The 15830-nt window shown below is 31.4% G+C and overlaps 1 protein-coding gene across 1 annotated transcript; it reads left to right on the forward strand.

The window, feature by feature from the left end:
- Positions 1 to 234: 234 nt before the first annotated feature.
- Positions 235 to 10838, forward strand: LOC111701870 (complexin-2). Its single transcript, XM_023473349.1, has 6 exons — positions 235 to 280; positions 633 to 697; positions 3193 to 3279; positions 7116 to 7172; positions 10109 to 10198; positions 10827 to 10838. The coding sequence occupies exons 1-6, from the start codon at positions 235 to 237 to the stop codon at positions 10836 to 10838; spliced, it is 357 nt and encodes a 118-aa protein (XP_023329117.1).
- The last annotated feature ends 4992 nt before the right edge of the window (positions 10839 to 15830 follow it).

Consider the following 15830-nt stretch of genomic DNA (forward strand, 5'->3'; position numbering starts at 1 on the left):
GCGGTATATGCATTATTCAAGCCAGTTTTAGTTAAATCAAGCTACAGTGGTGGTAAAGTGATACTGAAACTATAGACGACTAGAGTGAGATTATTGCAGCGTTAAGATTTCTCAGAAGCGTAGAATCTATAAAAGGCCTGGGAGTGGTTGGTGCTAGTCTACTCTACAGTCTGTGATATTAAAGATCAAGTGTTGAAGAATTTCCCGAAAACACAATTTTTATACATTTCAAGAATGGCGTCTAAGCTTGCAATGTTGGCTAAACTGACAGATCTGAAAGGTAAGACATTCTTTGTAAAATATATCGTAAGTTTAGCTAAAAGTCCGTTCATAATTTACACCAAATAAACTTTTAATCTTGTTTGGAGTTATTAATTGTAAAGTGAAAGATGTCGGATTATAATTTTGTAACATATACAAAATTCGACCATTAGGTGATTTATTATAGGCCTTTATGTAATGCAGGGTTAAAATCCATTATCTTTCTAGGAAGGGGTTGGGGGGAGGAGGGCCGAGGGGGGAGGGTGCGAGACTCTGTCCCCGGTTTACGCCTCTTTCACATCTGGAGAAATTCTTGGAATATTATATAATTTCCCGTATTCAAGTTTAGGAATTGATCTAAAAATTTTCAGAATTGACCGGATTTGGTGGATCAGACGAACCAAAAAAGGAACCTCCTACTCAAAAAGAACGGAAGGTATGAGGAGGAGGAGGGGGGGGGGGGGTAAAAAGCTAAATAAAAGACAATTCACAAAATTTAAGTTATTATTTTATGTTTTTCCAGAAGTTTCACAATACAAAATTTTTCATGATGAAAAAAATGTAATGCAAAGTTTGTTTGAAGACAGATTACTTTATCTCATAAACGATATCTTGTCTGTAAAGGGACTGTACACGATATCTTGTCTGTAAAGGGACTGTACACGATATCTTGTCTGTAAAGGGACTGTACACGATATCTTGTCTGTTAAGGGACTGTACACGATATCTTGTCTGTAAAGGGACTGTACACGTATTTTCAAGTTACCCTCCATTTTTGTATGACATGTTCCGAGTCACAATGGTACCATTTAAACCTGTGTCTGTTCAAGTATAAATGAGATTTCTTTAGTTTTCATTAGTTTTCTTTACCCCAACATTAATTATTTCAAATTATGGTTTCTCTATAAAAGTGACTGGGAGAGACAATGAAGGAAATGGTCAAAATTCATCATGTTGTTCACTGTACAGGATAGAAAAAAACGACAATATCTTCTTTATTATTAAAGGGACAGACCGGCTATGTAAGGTAGTTGAAATGAGTATGCAGTGTTGTGGACAAATTCTTTAGGATTCATTTGAGACATAAGAAACTTTTTTTTTAATTATTAAATAACTAAACACGACAAAAAATGTAAACAAAATTCTACAGTAAACTTATTAGTTGTTTAGGAACAGGTTGAGAAAATAAAAATTAATCTTATCATCGAAAATAAGTAATGTCGTTCAATTATTAGTGTCTTTTTTCTCACTATTCTAGTTTCTAATTATTCTCAAAGATTTTCTGCAGATTCTCTGGAATTATTATAGAAAAGACGACATTTGAAGAATTTGTAGAAATCTGCGAATAAATTCATAGAAAGTAAGAAATTCAATATAATTATGAAAACGAAATAATTGATTCTAGCATTTATCTATTGACAAATTTCTTTTGAAAAATATGTTCATAACCGTCTAATTAGTTTACTGTATGATTTTCACTTTATTTTTCGTCGTCGTTATTTAAAAATTATAAAAAAACAGATTCTGAAAACGTACCCAACCAAATTCATGATTTTTAATGTCGACTATGCACTCAAACTCGGTAATTATACATCGCGGAAAAGTCTCAAATGAATCCTAAAGTATTTGTCCACAACACTTCATACTCAGTTTAACTACCTTACATAGCCGGTCTGTCCCTTTAATAGAGGTTCAAAGTGTACCACTGTAAATCAGACATGCCATTCTTTATATAAAAAGTCACATGCAATTGAGTCTACGGTCACTTTAATTTCAGGGGACATTAGTTCCATAACTAACACTTGGCCCATTTCTAACACTGAGTGTTAGAAATGGACACAAAATGCACAATATGGGATCCCGACCCATATCCAGAGATAAAGTCGATAATAAAAACAATAACCAATATTTTATTAATCTGGACGAGGACAACAATTCCTAATATAAAACTATTTTCTCTTGAATCTAAATTATAAAAGGAGTTCTTTTTATCAAAACCCTTGGCCGTTTTCAAGACAATGTCAGGTTTTCCATTTTCGAACATATCCTGAATTTGAATCATTGTCGCGTTTTCGAGACAAAACCCACTTTCCCATTTTTTATTATAATACTCAATTCAGAACAAATCTCACTTCTATAACTTACAAAATAAATCACTGGAAGTAAAAATTATTCTGCAAGACTAAACTAACTGATAAATTACTTTAAACTCTTTATTTCCCTATTTTATATGTTAAATACGAGAATAAGATTGATTTAATTTCCCGAATTATAAATAAACAACCTTCCCGCGATACAAGTCAAATCTATATTGTAAGAACAAATTATATCAATATTTTAATTTCTCAATGCTGTAATGATTTATAAATTATAAAAAACGGCATTTTCTTGTTTTCTTATTTGTTAATTTTTTACCTGATCAAAAGTGCGTAAATGCTTGACATTGATATGAATTCAGTAATTGTCTCAAAACCAGGATATGTTCTAAAAACGCGACATGAGCTGAATGCGGTAATCTTTTCAAAATAGGGATATGTTCAAAAATGAAAACCAATAACATAAGAACCTAATGATCATATCTTACTATTAGTTTAAAGTTGACATTTCCTGTTTCAATAAAAAGTTTTAGCCATTTTTAATAAATGTATGACGTGTTTTTGTTCAATTAGTCTTGAATTTAAAGATATAAACGCTTGAAAAAGATAACTTTGCAGATTGCCAAGTGTTAGTTTTGGAACTAGTTTCCCCTGAAATGTCGCCGTTGTATTTTAGATATTTTTCAGTTTTCACAGTTTAAAATTGTGTACTTTTTAACTCTTACTAAATAAAATTTAAACAAAGTGTATCATCGTGCAAACTTTCACAAAAACTCATTTCTGCGCATAAATGGAAATTTTGATTAAATGTCATGAAATTGACATTTTATTTAAGGATGAAGAGAAAAGGAAGGAAGCACAACGACAAGCTGAAGAGGAAAGAAGAAAGAGACATCAACAAGAAGAATACCAAAGAGAAAAGGTGAAAAACGCTGCACATGTCGTCTGAAAAGGTAGAAAACGCTGCACATGTCGTCTGAAAAGGTGAAAAACGCTGCACATGTCGTCTGAAAAGGTGAAAAACGCTGCACATGTCGTCTGAAAAGGTGAAAAACGCTGCACATGTCGTCTGAAAAGGTGAAAAACGCTGCACATGTCGTCTGAAAATTGGTTGAAAATGTTTGCTATCAATGAATATTTTTTTCATGAGTCTTTTTTTTAATTTTTTCCATTCAGAGTTTTTGTGGATTGTAATGTTTTTTTTAATAGATGCAGCACTTGGCTCTGTAAGATGACAATGCTCGATTCACAATGGTATCCTTGAAGCCTTTATCTGATCAAAGATGTGGAAGATATTGTTGTTTTCCTAGCTTGACAAATTTTGTGATAATTGCTCTTTGTTTTGCTGCGGAAGAAATGCGCATGAGTCACTTTTGTGTAGAACCCACAATTAAAAATAATTCGTTTTCAAAACTATAAACATTGATATCTGGTTCATACTTGATCAGACAAAGCTTCTAAAGGTACTGCTGTGAATCGGAAATTTTCATCTTTACAGTTCCTTTACAAGGGCCCAATAGGAACTAACTAGAATTCTGCAGAAAAACTATGGAAATAGTAAAATTTAGATACATATTATTATTAGTTAGTTAACCGGAGCTGAACACTTTAGAATGGAATATCCTTAATCCTGATCGCTTAATCTGAGTATCCAATGTACACACTTTTGATTTTATTCTTAATCCTTTTTTTTGGATATCCCCACTGCATAAGAGTTAAGTTTGATAACAATTACAGATATAATGCTATATCGATTAACTAATATCCGATTGAATTAAAGTCAGCTGTTCACAAGCCGGCTTTTAGAGCATTTAAGCAAATATAAATTTAATCATATTAATATGAACTTATTAAAAAATATATTTATCACATTTTAGGACTATCATCATTTTAAACGAGTCTTAACAAACATTAATCCAAAACTTATATTGATATGATATGACACAATTAATACCAGAAAAAAACGGGTTTTCAAAAGTTAAAGATTAACTTAACATGATACGCAGACGCTGACTGGTTGAATTTTATACTTCTTTTTTGGATATCGAATGCGTATTAAAATAATCTCGGGTTTAGTAAAACCAGAAGTTTAAGTATTAATCTTGATATCCATCATTCTAAAGTTTTCAGCTCTGAAAAGGGCCAAGCAATGATGCAGCTATATCATGTTAGAATACAGATTATATATGGAGAGGGTCTTGAATTCTCCATTATGTACTTAATCTCTTGAAAACTTTGCCTTAAGAATAATTAACTTTACACTACATATGTGTACAATGTACAGACATCTTAGCAAGTTATTTCGACAAAAGTTCTTCTTTCGTTTAAAATTCTTTATAGTGNTACTAATTTCATGCAAAAATAAAAGTATTATTTGAAAACATTTTGTAGCAAAACTGGTTTACTTACAGAGTTAAGACTTGCTTTAAAGGGAGAGACCGGCTATGTATGGTAGTTGAACTGAGTATGCAGTATTCTGGACAAATTATTCAGGATTCATTTGAGACATATGAAACGTTTCTACGATGTATAATCACTGAGTTTGATCGCAAAGTCGACTTTCAAAATCATCTTTTTGGGTGAACGTTTTGAGAATGGTTTTTTTTTGAATTATTAAAAACCAACGACGAAAAATAAAGTAAAAATTATACAGTAATCAAATAAGATGTTTAGGAACATATTTTTCAAAAGAAATTTGTCAATAAATCAATGGTAGAATTCGTTCACAAATTCTACAAATTCTTCAAATTTTGTCTTTTCAATAAAAATTTCAGAAAATCTTTGTGAATAATGAGAAAAAAAAACTAATAATTGAATAAGATTACTTATTTTTGATGATAAGCGTTAATATGTATTTACTCAACCTGTTCCTAAACAACTAATAAGGTTACTGAAGAATTTTGTTACATTTTTTGTTGTCGTTATTTAATAATTAAAAAAACGATTCTCAAAACGTATTTACCCAAAAAGATGATTTTGAAAGTTGACTTTGCGATCAAACTCAGTAAATTTACGTCGTAGAATAGTTTTATATGTCTCAAATGAATCCTAAAAAAATTGTCCACAATACTGCATACTCATTCAACTACAATACATAGCCGGTCACTCCCTTTAATACCCTTCTGGGGTTACCTCTATCTCAATATTTGATCTTAAAAATCTAATAATATATTTGATATTACTGTATGCAGTTGATCCTATAAAATATACTTTTATCACAAGTTTTGCATTTAATCAAATAATGAAAAATTTGGTTAGAAGAAGTACTTTTACTTCAGGGGTCCTTATATATAATTCCATTTCTGATCCTAGACGGGATTGGGGTTGAAAGTACATTTAGGGGCATTAAAATACACTTTCCGTGTCATTGTGAACTTTGGAAAGTTTGTACTGCACTTCAGAAATGTGTACTGCATTTGGGGTGTTAAAAGATGATATTTATCATTAATCAATATAAGAGATAAATTATGATATACAGAAAAATAAACACTCCCTTGCAGTTTACATTCTGCAATATGGAATTTTTTCTACAACTTGAATATCATACTTCCAATTGTTTACAGTCAATCAATCAACATTTGGGATAGTATTAGATGGAATCATATGGACCCATGAAAACATACATAATAATTATTGACACTATCTATATAATAAAACAAAACAGTCGTATATATGTCACCGATAGCCGGCCAAACGGCTGGACCGAATGGGCTAAAAAAATTTGTTGACAATCATGGTTGGCCGTGAGGTGTTTTAGGCAACAACAAAAAATCGTTTTTTTTAATTTGTTTGCTTTGTTTTTTTTATCACGGGAAACGCCGGGCCCTTTAGCTAATAAAGTATTCAAGACTGGATCGACTTTGAAGTGTCGCAACGCCTTGGCATTTGATTTTACCTTACTAACCCTAGACTTCTTCATGAATGAATATATATAAATTTGGCTTGTCTGTTTGTCTGTTTGTTTGTTTGTCTGTTTGGGTGTCTGTCTGTTTGTATCCAATAAACGTCAAAACGGCTGAACCGATCGGGCCCAAATTTTTTGTGGGACATCTAGGGACCCCAGGGAAGGTTTATNTTTCATGCAAATAAAAGTTGAAATTACAACCCAAAAAAAAGAATAAAGTTTATGCCCATTCATTGAAAAACAAATATCTATTACTCCCCTCATTCCCCTAAGTTATTGTGTAAAAAAGATGCATCCCCACATTTTCCTCATGGGGGTGTTATGGACTGCTTTACCCCCCCCCCCCTTAAACCACAATGAACGATATTGACGGCATGTCTTATCTATCCTTTTTATCTATTGTATCTTGCGGTTTAGAAAATATAAAACATTTTCATTTTTTTGTGTTTTGACACTTTATTGGAAAACTGAAAACCCTGTGGTCTCCAATTAGATTAACTGTTTTTAATTAAATTTCACAAATAAAAATTATTTTCTATTTCGTCTTTTTCATTTGATAAAGTTTGCCAGGAAAATAAAGAAAAAAGAAATACATAATATTATCAAACAGGAAAACAAAATTCTTAGTTAAAAGAATAAGACAAGTATATTTGTAAAATAGGCAAAAAATAACGGTTACCAAGGGGTAATTAAAAATTTTCGTAAATATTTTTCAAACTAAGACTATGGTTATTTACTTTAATAAATCCTCATTTCCGGCCAAATTTCTGAGTCTTCAAAATATATGATTAGAGTCATTTAATCCCTTAACATTTCAATTATTTTTCTAGGCATTTTTTATTTTTATTGTTAAGGTGAGAGAGACGATTAGACAGAAGTATGGAATTAAAAAACCTGCAGAAAACTCGAAGGTAAGCTTTTTCATTTATAAAGGACTGTTTACATAATTTCAATTGCATCTCCATTTGTAAATTGGCTTTTTAACCTTTTTGATCAATAATGAGAGAGATCTTCGTGTTTTATCAAAAAGAGTGTTCAATTCAGAAAGTTTCTTCAGATGTTTCTGAAGCCAAAATGCGAAAATTATTTCAGAGAGAAACCACAATTAAAAATGATAAAATTTTAATTTAGAAGATACTGGATATCATACATAGCTTTCAAGGTACCATTGTGAGTCGGACATTGACTGTAGATTGAGACTCGAGAGTTACTTGACATTACGTCTACGTTGAAATAAACGTTGTTCCCTCAAGGTTTTAAAAAAGAGAAAATTTGGATTTAGAAATTTTTCAAGTGTGTGTATTTGCTAAACTTCCTGAATTCTTATTATTCTATATAATAAAGTTCTTCGCTCCTGTATATATACAGGGTTACCCACAAAGAATGAGACAGTAAAAATAACAGTAAAGGCGATTTAAACTCTTAAAATATGAAGATGCTAGATTAAATAAAGTTTTCTGCCTAGAATATAGTCATTTATTGGCTTATTTTATGATTTTGCAATGAAAAAAAAAAACAAGTTTATAGTTACAGTAGAACCTCGTATATGTATCATACATGTTAGCTGTAGCTGGCCAAACAGCTGAACCAAATAGGCGGGCATTTGTTGAGAGAACCTTTGGGTACCCCCCGGGCGTAATTCGCTAAACAAATTTGAATTTATTTTCAAAATGCAAAGTATTTTAATTTTCAAAATTAAATTTTTTTTAAATTCGAAATTTTTCAAGTGTCTGAAATTCCACGGGCAACGCTGGGCTATGAGCTAGTTATATATAAATATGATTGTGTGTGCTGGTGGTGTCTGATCCTCTATATTCTAGTGTTCTCTCTCTACATAAGATTCAAGGTTTAACCTTGATCAACATTCAGAATATTTTATTCAAAATATTTTCCACGGAAACCATTACAATCATATTTTTCGAAAACAGGATTTAACATCGATACTGTTAAATTGATCGAACATTGATATTGTTAAATTGATCGAACATCGATACTGTTAAATTGATCGAACATTGATACTGTTGTTAAATTGATCGAACATCGATACTGTTAAATTGATCGAACATCGATACTGTTAAATTGATCGAACATCGATTCTGTTAAATTGATCGAACATTGATACTGTTAAATTGATCGAACATCGATACTGTTAAATTGATCGAACATTGATACTGTTAAATTGATCGAACATCGATACGGTTAAAATTAAGTGTAAAAGTCTAAATTCAATCTGTACATTCTTGTTGAGGAAGCGCCTGTTTGATGAAAATACATGAACACTTAAAACAGCTGCTCCTAAAGAAACTGCATGCTCCTAATAGCATTCCACTGAATGAAGCTATATTTGGAATAAAGCTGCTTACGATAACCTGCTTTTAATCAAGCTACCAGGAAACTGTTTAATCAAGCTACCAGGAAACTGTTTAATCAAGCTACAAGGAAACTGTTTAATCAAGCTACCAGGAAACTGTTACTAATAAAACTTCTTCTATTGAAATTGCTCTTATTACATCCGTTTTCAAGTTAACTGCTCCAAATTGAACTAATCCTAATGAAACTGCTTTTAAAAATCCTATTATTAATATTTCCTAATAGTGCTGCTTCTTCTGAAGCTGAACTTGTTGTTCACAATAATGCTGCTTTTTGTTAAGCTACTTCTAATAAAACTGCTCCTATTGTTGTACTCTCATATTAGGAGCTGCTTTTGTATTACTTTCAATTAAGCATCTCTGCTAAAATGCTTCTAATAAGTCTAATAAATCCCAGAAATAAGTTTTATATATTGAAGTAGATCTGCTTAGGACATCTTGTCAAACTTTTCACTTTTTAATGTTTTAATAAAAGTGCAGAAGGGGCAGGGGGGGGGGGTTGTAGTAATAAGAACTTAAGACCTGAGCCCAGATAGCAAGAAAAATTTCTTCCCAACAAAATTTTGCAAGAAATAAAATTTCGCCAAACGAATTTAATATATTTGCATATATGTAATGTGTATATATATGTATGTTAGCTAAAGCTAGCCAAACGGCTGTACCAAATTTGCTGATATATTTTGAGGGAACCCATGGATACCCTGGGGGTAACATAGGCTAAAAAAATTAGAATTTTTTTCCCAAAAATCAAAACTTCATATAAAATTAGAAATGTTTTCTTGCAAAACTCGATTTTTTTATTCCCCTCCACGGGCAACGATGGGCACTTTAGCTGGTATAAATATATAAATTAACAAAATAAACCCCTCTGATTTCAATCTTAAACTCGTGCATAGTCCCTTTACATTGAAATAGGTATACTGCCATTCCTAACTTCTAATAAGATAAGTTTAGAAGGCCTCTGGGTACACTTCATGTACAGTTAAAGACTATAAGAGATGATTAAAAAAATTATTACTTTAAAAGGTCTCTAAACAACTATAAGTTCAACTTTTTTATTATCAGAATAAAAAACGGAAAGATTAAGAATGGGGTCACTAAAAATTAGTTTTTTTTGAAACATTTTGTAAAATTCATCTAAACTCGCTTTTACTGTTGAACAGAGTCCATTCTTAACTTTTAATAAGATAAGTTGAGACAGCCTTTGTATACACTTCATGTTATATCTTTGTATATATATGTATAGTAATAAGTAACCTTTGTTTGTCTGTTTGTCTGCCTGTCCGATCATAGGTCATGTATGTACCCCTTGACTGATTTGCTTTAAATCTTGATTATGGTTAGAACCACGAAAATGTCCGTGTTTCTAGCATAAATAAAATAGTTTAAAAGTTTTAACTGAGATAGAGGTTAAAAACATAATTTTGTGAAAATATTTGTAAAATTAGTTTGTTTATTGATTGATTGATTATTTTCAGGCGAAGAAGAAAGAGATGGTGGCCGAGGTCGCCAAGGATTACAACCTCAGTGTAGAGGACGCCAGGCAGCTGGAGAGAAAGATTCAGGAGGTCTTCATTCATTCATTCATTCATCCTTCCTTATATTTTGAACTCTTTTATTTTGAACTCTTTTATTTATTCATCCTTTCATCCTTTCATCTACTTAAATCCTTGTTTTTCGTTAATTACTGTATATATTCAAATATTACTCTTTTATCCTTTTTTTATATCTCACGTCCAACATCCTAAGCTTAACTCTTCAAGGGATAGAAAATTTTAACACGAGATACAGGATATTTTTTTGACCCTAAATAAAAAGAAAATTTCAAAACTAAACAAAGTAAAAAAGCTCAATTGTCACAAACTATTGATTTGCAACCTTTGGTATTTCAAGCAATGAATTATGTTAATTAATTTGTCTTGAGTTTGAAATATCAAGGGTTTACAACCATCAGGTTGCAAATATTTATAGGATTTAAAACCTTGAGTTTCTTGCATAAACCCGGTTCCTTAGGCAATTTTTTCATTGTTCATGCTTTGGACAATATATCAATTATTAATTTATTTATTCGTAATTTGTATTCATTAAATGATAACTCAGCAAAATTCTTTAGATAAATAACTTTTTGAGAAAAGCCAGGAATTTAAGAGAGTAGCGTTGATTTTTAATGGTTGAACACTGAACACATTTGCATAGATTCAAACTTAGACAATAGATGATTTAAAAGAAATATTATAAACCGATGTCTTCAAAATTCCCTCAAATGTTGATAGGGGAAATCGTTAGAATCATGGTTACTTGGTTACTTGGTTTAAACATTTTAAAATGAACAAATTAACTTTTAAAGTAAAAGTTTAGTTTCCAGGCAAAGCTTGGTTCCAAGAGTACTCTATAATATCCTTCTTACAATGTAGTTAATGTTAATCTACAGTTAAACTATTATATAAAGGAATATATATAATGTCGCCTTGAACTTTAATTTGAAGCTACGTCGTGTATTTTCCTGAGCTGTTAAAGTTTTCTGCTCGCAACTTAACAGGAAAATGAATAATACTATAAAAACATGATAACAATTTAGGCATGGGGCGTAGCTTTGCGGAGGGGGGGATAGATACAACTACTAAATTGATTATGTGGCCGCAGCGCCGGCCCCCTAGCCTGTCCTAGCCGCGGCGCTCGGCCCCCTAGCCTGTGCTAGCCGCAGCGCTCGGCCCCCTAGCCCATCCTAGCCGCAGCGCTCGGCCCAGAAATTTTCTTAACCTAACCTAACCCTCAATAATAGGAGTTTTATCTACCCCCCCTCCGCAAAGCTACGTCCCATGCCAAAAATGTATGTGTTATATCCTTCATATTACAAAACTCTTTGCGGCAAAACACAGAAAAAATGCTAAAAGACGACATTTTAAAAGCCCTTCCGATGTTCTATACGTTTATGAGTTTGATTTTATATCCGATGTATACTGTGTTTGTCTATTTTAAAAAAATCTCTTGCATACAAGTTTTGCGGAATTATATGCAAATGCAATTCATACCACAGTCAAGATTTTTAAGGAATTCAAAATGTGGAACTGAACATCTATCTATTGATTTTTTTTTTCTTAGGATGAAGAAAGAAGAGAGGCATCTAAAGAGAAAATTGATAAAAAGTTAGAAACAAGAAGAAAGAAAAAAGAAATTAAAGAAAAATGTAATGTTCAATAGTAGAGAAAGTAAAAACAAATTCTTTTATATTTTTATGCAAATGGCGTCAAGTAATTTTTCGAATATTAAAAACAATTTTAAATTGTGATTTTAATCTTGTGATGCTGTATTTTTATTGAAATACTATAAACAACTAAAAAGGTAGAAAAATATTTTTGGTCGAGAAAAAATATATCCATGTAGAGTAAAGTGCTTTTTTATAATAAAAGTTTTTATTTGCGTAAATATGTTAAAACTAAGGTTCATGTTACTTAATGACCTACACATCAAAATTGGACAACAAACGAGTTCTCATGAAAATCAGCAATATTTCACAAAACATAAAGTTATAAAACTTTTATAAAATACGGTTCTTCACCTTTTGTTTTCTTATGCATGGTAAGTGTGATCAAAAACGTTGTATGATTTCTCTTTGAAATTTCCCGAGTTGTTGGTTTAAAAGCTAAGATTTTTGTTTCACGAGCTATAGGTCTCAAGAATCAGGAAAACATATAAAAATCATTTTGTCATCAGTAAATCACAACTCGTATCTAGAAGATCTGGATTAGCTAAAAATAAAATTTAAGGTTAAAGATTGTATGTACTTCAATATAGACAAAGAAAATGCAGTATGTGCACTGATGTATGTGCGGGTATAGAAATGACTGTTTGCTTCTATGTGATAATATTCAAATATGACATGTTTTGATGTGATAACTTTTAATATATAAATAGTAGGGTTCTCAAATATTTAGTCTTCCTAAATGATGATAAGGTATGCTGTATCCAAGTTTGAAAGTCGTAGTTCAACTCCTTAGTTGCATAGGCACTGTCTGAAAATCCTCCCCAAACAATTTGAATTTTAAACTCTTAGTCCCAGTTATAAACAAAGTGTTTATATACTAAAGTGGGACAAACTCATAGTTGGATGACGACATTTTATGTCCCAAGTATTTAGAAATAATATATATATATATAAAAAATGGTCTGTACAGAGTGCACAGTATACAACAGAAACTGGACTCCCTTTGTTTACAAACACAGACTTAGAATTTGTATTTAACTTAAATATAGATTAACGTAAATTAAGATTTCAGAAGTGAATTTATACCATTTCACTGCACAATAAATAATTTCACACAGCACAATAATGCCTGCGTGCATAATCTGTAAAACAAGGATGCACAATTTGTGATACCGAAAAATGAAGATCTTTGAAATACTTTTGTATTTTGACAGATTTAAGAGTGGTTGAGAACTAGAAATAGTTTTAAACATATTAAGTATATCCCATAAGTTGTCTTTGAAAAATGATTTTTTTTTTACCAATGTGTGTTGGTTTTTTCTTGGTGTCAATGAATTAATTGTATACATTTAGCAAAGTTAGTTATCGTGGTGTTGAAGGCTTTTATCTAAAAAGAAAAATTAATAAGCTAAAAACTATTATAAATGCGCACTCTAAATAATAAGAAAAATTATGGTTTAGAGTTTACAGAAATGTTATCTGTATTCTATGCATTCCGGTTCATTTAGCCGGCAATTATTATGGTTTAGAGTTTACAGAAATGTTATCTGTATTCTATGCATTCCGGTTCATTTAGCCGGCAATTATGGTTTAGAGTTTACAGAAATGTTATCTGTATTCTATGCATTCCGGTTCATTTAGCCGGCAATTATGGTTTAGAGTTTACAGAAATGTTATCTGTATTCTATGCATTCCGGATCATTTAGCCGGCAATTATGGTTTAGAGTTTACAGAAATGTTATCTGTATTCTATTCCGGATCATTTAGGAGGCATTTTTTTCAGGCTCAAAATTTTGCATTATGTAAGAGAAGCAAATGTACTCAAAAATTTGTATTTTAAAAATTTACTTTTCGCGAAAAATTTGACTTTGGCAAAAAGATACGTATGCAAAAACCATTTTAACAACACGATGCAGAAATGAACGTGTTATAACCATGTTATAACGATCGTTTTGGGATCGGTATACATTTTATATATTTTTTAGAATAAAGACATTAATTGCTAATTTTAATAAAGCAAGCTTTAACATGATACAGTTTTGAAATCTTGAAAGTTTTATTATTATTTTTCTTCTAAAAACTATCTTAGACGATTAACACAGTTGTTGACGGATAACAGCAAACAAACCAGATAAAGTTGAACAATAGGCCTGTCGGGATTCTAGTGGGGGGACGAATCTTTCCCCGGTTAGCAGCAAACACACACAACAGAGTAACCCCGTCTCAAGAAATCAATAACAAAAGCTTTGTTTCCTAAGAAATAACATAAATTATAGGTTGGTTACTTCTACAAATGTTATAATGAATATTAATAATAGAAAAAATCTTACGATTTATTAGCGGATGATAAAGGGGTTAACTTATTGTTGATCAGTATTAAAAGACGTTTTTAAACTTCTGAAATAAATGACAGTTGAATATTAACGAAATTCTCTAATTCTTCATATGAAAATATTCTTTGTTAACTTTTGAAATGGATTCACAATAAATGAGACTGTTTAGACTCCGTCCCCGGAGAACAAAGAAAAAAAGGGGCTGAAATTATTTGGTTTGGTGTCTCCGAGAGGGGATTTAAGTTAAAGACGACATTACACAGAGGTCTTAAAGTTAATGGTTAGCAACATTATCTGCATAAACGAAGAAGAAAAAGTCTAAAAAATTCATGAAAAACCAAAGTTCAATTTGTTTGAGTATTCTTATAATTCATATCCAATTTTACAATAATCACATCCGTTTTCATCAAATCTTGCTTTTTAAGAGAGTCGCCTTATTTTATCCAAATAAAATAAAAAAGTAAACCGAGTTCAACTAGAAGCTATGAGAAAACAGAATTTTAGAATTCTGAGAGGAAAGCTAGGTTAAGTGTATCATGAATTCAATTCAGAACCAATCATTGAATTTGAGAATGTTTTCAAGAGTTGATTGGAGGAGGGGGGGGGGATTTAACCAAAGATACAGGGTGTCCCACAAAACATAACAGGATCAAGACGACTTAAAGAATTTATAAAATTTTTGTGAAAAAGATCACAAAATACCCATTATTCCTGACATTTCCAAAATGTGGTCTGCATTTTTTGTACTTTTAATATTACCCGAGATATGAAGAATTTCGTTCAGATTTCGACCATTTTGGTTTTATTTAACAAAATTAAAATCTGAACGCAATTCTCAATATCTCCGGTAATATTGAAAGCACAAAAAAGGCAGACCACACTTTGGAAATGCCAGGTGCCAGGGCTAGGAGAATTTTGGGTTTATTGTTCAAAAATAAACCATGTAGGTTGACGACTAAATGTCACAGATAAATTCAAAGAGCAAAGGCGACTTTAAAGTTTTCTTGCTACTGTCGTGTTTCGTGGGAAACCCAGTATTAGGGTTTGCACTTCTGATTGCCCATCTCTTCTGACGACATACGTAACAGAATTTAAAACTTGGAAGGGATTAATAATTTGATTTAAAGTTCTTTTCACAAACTCTGCTTTTCTAATACGTATATTTTTCCAACCCGATTCTATATAGAGATTTGAGGAATTCCGTTAGATCAAATAGTATAAAATCTTAAAGTGTTACGCAATAAGCTAGAAAGTTTAATTTGCTCCGAAATATTTTTGGTAAGAATTTTGTTACCAACTTGACTATTTGATTACCTGTCAATTTTGGTAACTACCATTTTGGTCACTAAAGATTTGGTAGCTAAAATTTTGGTCACTAACAGGTTGGTTGTCTGACATATTTGGTAACCAGCATTTTTTTGTAACCTGACATTATGGTAACCAGACAATAGGGTGTTTACCAGACGTAAAATTTAGTAATTAAATAATTTAGGATCAGGCAAAAAATTTTATTTGGGGGAAAATGTCATTTTGAGTGAACCGGCTAAATTATGTTTCGCAGGATTGAGTCACAACATGTACACAAGCAAATCTCCAAACTCTAATATGTATACTGTTAGTTCTTTAATTATGCTATGGCCAACAGAAATATAGCGATAAAAT

Source organism: Eurytemora carolleeae, unplaced genomic scaffold (genome assembly GCF_000591075.1).
Source record: "Eurytemora carolleeae unplaced genomic scaffold, Eaff_2.0 scaffold479, whole genome shotgun sequence".
Taxonomy (NCBI): Eukaryota; Metazoa; Arthropoda; class Copepoda; order Calanoida; family Temoridae; genus Eurytemora; species Eurytemora carolleeae.

Bases quoted from the DNA above. Each gene is read 5' to 3' on its own strand.
- LOC111701870 (XM_023473349.1), top strand. From the start codon at position 235: ATGGCGTCTAAGCTTGCAATGTTGGCTAAACTGACAGATCTGAAAG. The intron at 281-632 runs GTAAGACATTCT...AAAAATTTTCAG, and splicing joins TAAACTGACAGATCTGAAAG to AATTGACCGGATTTGGTGGA. The intron at 698-3,192 runs GTATGAGGAGGA...ATTTTATTTAAG, and splicing joins CTACTCAAAAAGAACGGAAG to GATGAAGAGAAAAGGAAGGA.